Source organism: Taudactylus pleione, unplaced genomic scaffold (genome assembly GCF_031769625.1).
Source record: "Taudactylus pleione unplaced genomic scaffold, aTauple2 ptg000085l, whole genome shotgun sequence".
Classification (NCBI taxonomy): domain Eukaryota; kingdom Metazoa; phylum Chordata; class Amphibia; order Anura; family Myobatrachidae; genus Taudactylus; species Taudactylus pleione.
The window spans coordinates 5,773,604-5,782,740 of NW_028284487.1; the positions used below are offsets into that span (position 1 = coordinate 5,773,604).

Here is a 9,137-nt window from a genome sequence, read left to right on the forward strand (position 1 = left end):
AGCACACAGAATGCGTACCAAAAATCACCCTGGCCTTGTGACTGTGCACTTAGATGGTCTCTCTAGCACCCTTAAATATCAAAGTCCCATCTCCTAACTTAATTTTGTCTTACATTATTAATAATGTCAGATAACATATGGGTGGCATTTATTTCAAGAGCCACGTTATGTTTTTGCAGTTCTTTTTGTACAATTAACAAAGTGCACCCATAAGCATGCCACCAAAGTGCAAATGAAACTAATAGGATGATAATGCTTTTGCAGAGTGTTTTCCACACCCCTGGATATGTCCCCACTCCATCCCTTTATCTCATTCCAAGTCTTCCCGAGTTACGCCAGCAAAGAGGGTTTTGCCCTCAGTTTTTGGCTATTTTACATATTGTACATGAGCTTTAGTGACTTTCTGAGTGGTAGATACGAGTAAAGAACATTTGTACTTTACTAGTACTTTAAATAACCCCCAATGAAATAACCCCCAATGAAATGCACAAGCCGTGACCAAACTGGTGTCTGTGCCGGCAGTGCAGCCAGGGACTGTAAATTACTTGATTACTTGAAATCTGAGAGTCACAAGCCATATACATTTTTCCAGAACAAAACTGTTCTTGTTTTTATCTCAGTTGGCATACCTAAAAATAGTGGTTACTTGCAGAATAAAGGAAAGTCATACAAATACTGCATAAGTCACAATAAAGTAGTAAAAGTTGAAGTTAACTTTGGAAGTAATGCTATTTATACCAAATCAGCAATTTGTGAGGTTTACTAAATTAGGCTCTCAGCAGAGCCGTAACTAGGGTAGTGCGACCTGTGCCATGGCACAGGACACCGCAGGGTAGGGGGCACTGTTTGGGCCTGTCAATTTTCCTGTCCGCCCCTATCTCTTCCCTGGCCCATTTTCAGGTGCACTATTTTATGTCCTTAATTAAAAAATGGGGGGGGAGGGGGGCGCCAATGCTCTCTGGCACAGGGCACCAAAAACTCTAGTTATGGCTCTGGCTGTCAGGTTCAAACTGTCTTGAATTGAACTACTGACCCCTTTACATGCTAAACTCAGTAAGTGGGGGAAATTCTAACAAATGTGACAAGCTATATAAACCATTCAAAAGGGTCTCTATATTTAGGGCTCTTGCACTGGTATTATTTACCTGTGAATCATATTCAGCACATTTTTAAAAACATTGCATGCAAAATGGAACACAATGCATTTTTATTATGCATGTCTCTCTTCCCAAATAAACCATTGTGTCCTTATCTGGTCATGAAACTCCTCTGTACTAATGATCTCCTTATAAGTTACAATGGAGAATATTTAAAAATTTAATTATTTATATATTACCAATAAATTAAACAGTGCTAGTCCTTACAATAAAGCTGAGTACACACTGTTCAATTATGTATCAGATCATATGAAAATTATATGATCTGACAGAGGATTTTATAATGTCCATGCAGGCACAACCGCCATTTATCGCAATAAATTTTTCTAATCGCATGATCGCAACTTCCAGCATGTTCATAAGATGCAACAAATCTGGTCATAGCGTAAGCGCATTTAGCAGTGTGTACGATGTTATTTAGCTTAAGTGGCCACTATGCAGGTAATCTGTGCAGTGTGTACAGGGACTTTCCTTCTGATTTAGAAGAAACAACCGTATAGTGTGTGCGCCTGAATATCAGAGGTTTTTCTCACAAGGACAAACATGAGTTCATGGCACCTTCAGGGCCATAGCAAGAGATGTGTGAGCAGTGCCGCCACATGCAGGACTCTGTGGGTGGCACCATCACTGCACCCTGCAGCCAGGATTGTTGCTGCAGTCCCGCCCAGAGCATCCTTTGGACCCTCCAGACATGCACTCAGAAGCTTATACAGCCTCCCAAAGCATCCTCTGAACCTCCCGGCAATGACGTCATCCAGTCAGGGTACATGGCCGGCTTAAATAAAAATTGTAACAGTGTGTACCCAGCTCAGCACCTAGTTGATTAACTTGATTCATCTGATCCACTGAGTTATGCAAAGAAGTTTGTTGCAGTGTTATATACGTCTATCTCTTCTCTCTCTCTCTCTATATCTATATATATATATACACACACACACACACACACAGGTATTTTGTCTACAATACAGCATAACAACCAGACCCAGAATTACACAGAAGCGCATTCCTTTCTTGTTTATTCTGTACGTCTCTAGGTTAAATACAGATACTGCTGTATATAACACATCATACACCCTGCGTAGATCTGCTGCCCTAGTCATAGCACACTGACAATGCATTGCTTACCATTACCTTCATTGCAGTAAAGAGATTCAAACTCACAAATAACATGTTTTAAACAATGAAATAAAAGAAAGATCGTTTTGTTTTATTAACCCTTTTGGTGCCAGAGACATCTCTGTGGTTTGATGCACTGCACTGGATTACAGGACTCTCCGGCATCAAAGGGACAGACCCTAGTAAGGTATATGGACCCTCACATTATGAAGGTAATTTATTATAAACAACTGACTGGTTTGACATGAACCAGGGACAATGAGAGAAGTGACAAAGGGTTTGGATGCACTAGAAATGGAAGGGGCAGGAGATGGAGAAATGTCTCTGATAAGGAAAAAGCTTTTACAGAAACAGACAGTGCTGCAATATGTTACAGAAAGTCATTTACAAATGGAAGATAGGAGCAGGATGGACAATACTGAAAATAAAGATGTCAGATAGAACATTATATATTAATGCCAGAGTTAAACAGAATGACATCGTTGAGAGTACCCCAAAGATGTTACCACCCCCTGAGTATCCTATTGTTATAGTGGCAGTCCTATATTAGGAGATACACAAACTTTTATTAACACAGTACAGCATGGCACTCTAGAGTGCCCAAATGTTAATACCTCCGCAGTTTTATATGGAAATTGACAAGTATAGTAGACAAATCCCTTCCATCTCTCATAACAACACCATGGCTGCTACCTGGTTACTGGAGATCAGGAATAACATTATATTGCTTGCGAATATCACCTACTCAGTCTCACACGTGTGTATACAGTTCATCATTTACATATAGGTAACATATTATCTCATAATCCAACCTTCTGGAAAATATTGATCACGTTGCTGATATTATTTAATAGAAAATGATGTAACTTCTTCATGCTTAAGGTAATTCTATGCTGTGGACCAGAAGCAGATGAGGCAGTGTAGTGTAAAGCCGCACATCCACTAGGCGACAATGAAAAGACTGAACATTAATCATATCATTATCGTTCAGTCATTCATTGTGCTGTGCAGTGCCGACACTGAACGATATATCGTTCAGTGTAGGCACCCTCCATCATCCCCGAACATGGCCAATCTTCCATTATCGGCAGATTGACCGGCATGTTCGGGCAATGAATGATAGCGGAAACTACCAGGGGAGCGCGCATCGCTCGTCGTTTCCGACATTTGCATGCCCAATTTGTGCCCGATTAACGAGCGATTGAACGATAACGTTGTCGTTATCGTTCAATCGCTCTGTTCAATTGGGTAGGGGATGTGCGCCTTTAGGTTTATGATTATGCATGGAATTAATCACAGTCATTTTACTCTTTACAGCCATGTAAGAATATCCTCATTAAAGTGATTTACAGTCACATTACACATCCTTTGCATTAAAGGCACTAAGTGGGTAAGTTTACCTAAACTAACTAATAATCATATTTGTTATAAAAATCCAAATCAAATAATAACAGAAGCATATTTTGTACCCTATCTATTCAGGTGCATACACAAGTAACGATTTTGTTACCACTGATTTTCTGAACGATTTTCTGAACTATTTTCTGTCAGATTATCTGTTAGAGTTTTTAAAGTGTAATGAACGATTTTTTGAACTACAAACGATTTTTGTAACTTCCCTTAATGAAAATCGTTCAGTTGGTCAGTCAGAATGAACTACAAACTACAAACGGGAACGCGCATGAATGATAATCGTTCATCGTTATAACTCAGAAACTGAACGATTTTTTCAACGATTGAACAACGTCGTTATAGTTAAATCGTTCCAAAAATCGTTACGTGTTTATGCACCTTTATTTCTTACTAACATAAGATCAAGTATGTCTCATTGTAGAGCAAACCTGTAAGCGCTGTGGCAGTTATTGCCATACTGACATCCAGGGGTATATTTACCAAAGGTCAATATTAATCGATTTTGATCAATTTAAAATCAATGAAAATCGATCAACAACGATGTTGTGTTTTTGGGGCTAAATCACACATTTATTAATACTTACAAATACAAAATCAAAAATTGTTAGTAAATGTGTGATTTAGCCCCAGAAACACAACATCGATTTTCATCGATTTTAAATTGATTAAGATCGACCTTTAGTAAATCTAGCCCCTATAATCATTTAGTTACAGAGAGAAAATGTCTGTATATTACCTGATGACAAAAGGCCATCCTTTTTTTTGTCAGACAGTAAATAGGTTAATTTACAGTTATCTGAGTGACACGTATAGATATCCATACCTGGTGCAAATGGCATCACAAGCTAAATAGATAGAAGCTAGAATAAAAAAAGAAAGAATTGCATAGCAGGAACAGATAGGAATGAGAGTTATAGAAGATATGATATGGATAAGTAGGAAGCCTAGTACAGAATTGCAAGAATGAATACTATAGACATGGGGTATAGGAGATTAAGTGACACAATGCAAAATAAGAAATAAAAAGTAATTCTAGAAGCAGCACAGGGACATCTTGTGCACCGAGTAAGTGACCTCTGCCTTGACAAAAACAATGGACAAAAGTGATTAGTTAAACATAATATGAACACACATACCAATTATCCAAATTGCACCAAAATCCCAACAGACAGCCCTAAACAGAGTGCTAATTTCAACTTCTATATCTCTTATATTGATCCTAAACCACCCGACCACTAGGTGTTTCCACCCCTAAGGGAGGAAGGCCTTTCTCAGGTCCACTGCCAGTTACCCAGTGATAGCAGTCAGTAACACTACGGGGTTTTGTTTCACCTCCACAACGGGTGCAGTAGACAATGCCCAGTGCCAGCATTATCACCAGAAAAATACATAGGGGTACAAGAAAGGCCACTACCAGCCACCGATTATCCCTCTTTCCACTGGATTCTTGGGATGGGTTGGGAGATACAGCACCATCATCATTTTTAGATTGTGGCAGTCCTGGTGGAGGAATACTGTTTATATTTGTATCTACTCCCAATCCTGGTATTTCCATTGTTGGGGCATAGTCATTAACCATAGGTCTGCTAGTAGCCACTGTTGATACTTTGGACATTTCCCATGAATCTTTAATAGTTCCATGTTTTACAGTTTTGGGGACTTCAGATGTTGCCATTGCCCTCAACCAAATATCAACTCTTGAATTTTCTGTTGGAGTTTTAGTTGCTAAGATCATTGTTGGGACTATTGAAGACAACAAAGGAACCTTTTGTGAAGTAGTTTGGAAAGTGTTTCTTCTAACTTTATCCTGCATAAACTCATGTGAGGCACTGTGGTCTGACATTACAGAGGTTGTAATTTCTATATCCTCATAGTCTTCCATGTCTAGCAAAGGAGTTGTTTTCTCTGTGGGCTCTTCTTTAGTTGGCAAAAGAGTTGTTATTTCCTCTTTAAATTGAATTATTGGTCTGTCTGCCACAGTTCTTGAAGTGGTCTCACTATTTACCGGATGCCAATACCAACCACCAGTCACTGTGTCTATTATATTGGGTCCTGGCTCAAAAGTATTTTTAAGGGTGGTCTCAGGTAGATTCACATGTTCCTTAAGCTGTACTGAATTGCAGCTTACACGATCCACATCCAGCTCATAACCTTCGCTACAAAAGCATTCAAACCCCCCGTCATAGTTCACACACATTTGTTGGCACATATGAGCAATACGACACTCATCTATATCCACACAGCGCTCATGATCATCCTCTGATATAGCAAAACCCAGGTCACAAGAACAGGTATATGAGCCAAGGGTATTTTGGCAAGAGTGGTCACATTTCTCATCATCCTCACATTCATCTACATCCTCACAACTGCGTTCATCAGCAGCCAGTTCATAGCCCTCAGGGCATATACATTGGTATCCCTTGCCACCAGTTCCATAGCCTACACACTGGTATTGACATATGCACCCTTGATCTTCAAAGGGATCATCCTCCTCTGGCTCACAGGATTGTCCATCTAGCTGCAGTAGGTACCCTTCATGACAAGCACAAGCTCCTCCTTCACACAGCTGTTGACAACCTTGACACTGCAAGTCCTCAGGAGTTTGGCACAAGGGCTGATCATTGTTCCATCCCACAGTACCATCTTCCTTCAACATGCACAACACCGACATATCCTGTTGCTGTCTATCACAGGACACCACTGCCACAGTGCCAAATGGTACTAAGTCAAGCCAGGTACCTTGGTAGCCAAAAGGTACCGAATAGCGAACAGTTTCTTCTGTCAAAGCCGGACACATTCCTTGATAGCGAAATTTGCATACAAAACCTTCAACAGGCAATGTACAAGACCCTTCCAACCATTTAAAATCATCTTCTGGTTTCCCATAGCCTAGGCCTACAGCCACACACCTAGCAGCTGAGCAGGAATTTGGGGGCCCTGCTGAAATTGTCTGGGACACCCAGTTGGTAAATGCTGTGTCTTGGTCTCCAGTAGTCCAGGTGAAGCCGCGCAAAGGCTTCTGAGGAGCACATTGCCTAGGCTGACGTTGTAGGCCTATCCAAAGCCGTAGCTGCAGGTCTCTGTCACTGCGGGATCCTGTTGATGAGGTAAGGAGTTGTTCAACCAAAGCGGCTTCCTGAGCATTTTTGACAGTTGCTAAGTTGCCACCTCTGTCCCGACAAGCTTTCCAAGCCTCCCGGAAAATCAGGCGCTGATAAAAGACAGCGTAGCACGAGTCACGTTGAGCACAGAGGGCATCATGTTCTTTCAGTTCACTAGAAAGTGAAACAGGCAGGAAAATTAGAAACTTTAGAGTGAAGACTAACAGGAACATGGTGTTTCTTTTTGTGATATTTTCTATTGCTCTTTCTGGAGAATATTGTGCTTCCTCTCAAACTTACAGCTGGTTACTCTGCAAGTTGAACTGTCTCTTTAGGTCAGTTTTCACACTGCTTTTTGTCTCACTCTGGTCAAAGCTGCTGTTGCTGTTGTTAATAAGACTTCATTCCAAAAGTCCTTATATGTAGGTATATCAATTTCATTCTCACAGTCTTTCCAGAGGTTGCATCCTACTTTGCAGTCTTTGAGCAGCTGTATTTCCCTTCTGTGGGTTTCCCTCGGACAGTTTCAGTGATATTTATGATATTTGTATATTTCCTTCATTAAATGATTTTTCGCTTTCATTCTCATGGATAGCCATTCATCTCATGTGTCTCAGGCTGTTTGGGAAGCTGTTGCCATATCCCTGTTGTTCCTCTGTGATGTGCAGACTGATGCATTGACAGAGTACAGTATGCAATGAAGCACTACTTCTATCTATCTGCCAGTAGATTTGGGAGGGAGGTCTCGCTCGTTAGCTCTCCCACATGTTCTGCTCTCCCTCCCCCTCTTCATCCTTGTATGGACAAAGTTTGTTTCTATCTGTTTTTTTCCCTCTTTTCCTCTCCCCTGTTTTACTCCTGGTTTCAGACCCCCTGAGATTTAGGAAATATTTCTATCCTGGCAGAAAGAGAGAAAGAGGAGAAGTGGGAGGGTGGGGGGTAGACAGAGCAGGGAAGAGCATGAATCATAGAAAAAGACTGGGGGAATGAGGGAACTATAAAGAGAACGAGAAAGGATACGAAAGAAAGGCGAGAAGGAAAACAGCATAGGAAACAGAAGAGAGAAAGGATAACTGATAGTCAGAAACACCTTACTGTACTGTGCAGTATTGTGCAGATAAATGAACAGGTCTATTGATCACATTCAGAAAAGCACATTTTCCTGCATTTTCGCAGAAGGGCTTATCGCAGCTTCTCTCAATTTAACAAAAGGTTCAGAGACTTCCCTGATGAGAACCTATTTTACACCACTTACAGTCATCCTCATATATGTAGCATTAGCATACCATATGGGTTACCATTAGCCATACCATTAGCCATACATGTGCATATCGCTGCATCATGTCAGAATTTTGCTGCCTGTCACAGGGAGAAAAGCTCAGCAGTGGGGTTTTCTCGGGCTCCAACAGGACTCCCAGAAAGTTAAACAGAGATGTGACTGCATTCTGTATCACTATAGTATGTACTACAGCCACTAATGATAAGCACAGCCCAAGGTAGAGAGTTATGCATGGGACAAACGGTGGATAAGGAGATAATAGGGAGCCTCCCCGCTGCTTGCCTTTACTGCCAACGGCTCCGTTTACCGCTGCAGTCTGCAAAGGCAGCGCCGTTAGTCTATCCACGCCACTGCGCCTGTCAAACAGTATGCCAGAGAGCAGGCTGAGGCAGCGCAGCAGTGTCATGGTGGGTGTGTCTGGCAGGCACTTCGGCACCAATCTATAGCTTGCAGGGGGACACTGAACACCCTAGCACCGGTCCAATGGCAGGTCTGACCAACCGCAAACACTGCAGCTCTCCTGACACGCTGAGAGCTCTCATGCTGCACAGGAGATAGCAATGGCTAATTTATGCACGCCCATAAAACAGCATTTAAATGGTCAGACAAGCCTGCGTTTACCTAGCCACCCCCCGTTACCACCCCCAAACACTGACTACCTGTCACTCACTTTGTGAATGGAACCTCTGTGCGGGTGCAATCGCAAAACAATTGCTGCACGTGGTATAGAGACACCCACTTCCACTTTCACACATCCATAAGACCTTGCAATCCTGCGTATACATCGGAAACATCGAGTAACATCCGCCCCTCATGTAGAACTACAGCAGGTCTGACCTGTCTCAGAAATTGAAACTGTTGTGAGTACACAAGCTGCGTATGCAGCCACAGTGGCTAATTTATGCAGGCCCAGGAAACGGCGTTTAAACGGACAGGCACGCCTGCATTTCTCTGACCACTCCCCGATCACCACCCCCAAATGCTGACGTCCCGTCACTCACTCTGCAATGGCTTTGTATCTTCGTAAGTCATCGCAGTTTTATCGCAATACTGGCCTGCGCACGCACACTG

The 9,137-nt window shown here is 41.9% G+C and overlaps 1 protein-coding gene across 1 annotated transcript; it reads right to left on the reverse strand.

The window, feature by feature from the left end:
* Positions 1 to 4,319: 4,319 nt before the first annotated feature.
* Positions 4,320 to 7,388, reverse strand: CD248 (CD248 molecule). The gene has a single exon (XM_088468423.1). It carries the CDS (start codon positions 7,018 to 7,020, stop codon positions 4,906 to 4,908), a length of 2,115 nt encoding a protein of 704 aa, XP_088324549.1. The 5' UTR covers positions 7,021 to 7,388; the 3' UTR covers positions 4,320 to 4,905.
* Positions 7,389 to 9,137: the final 1,749 nt, after the last annotated feature.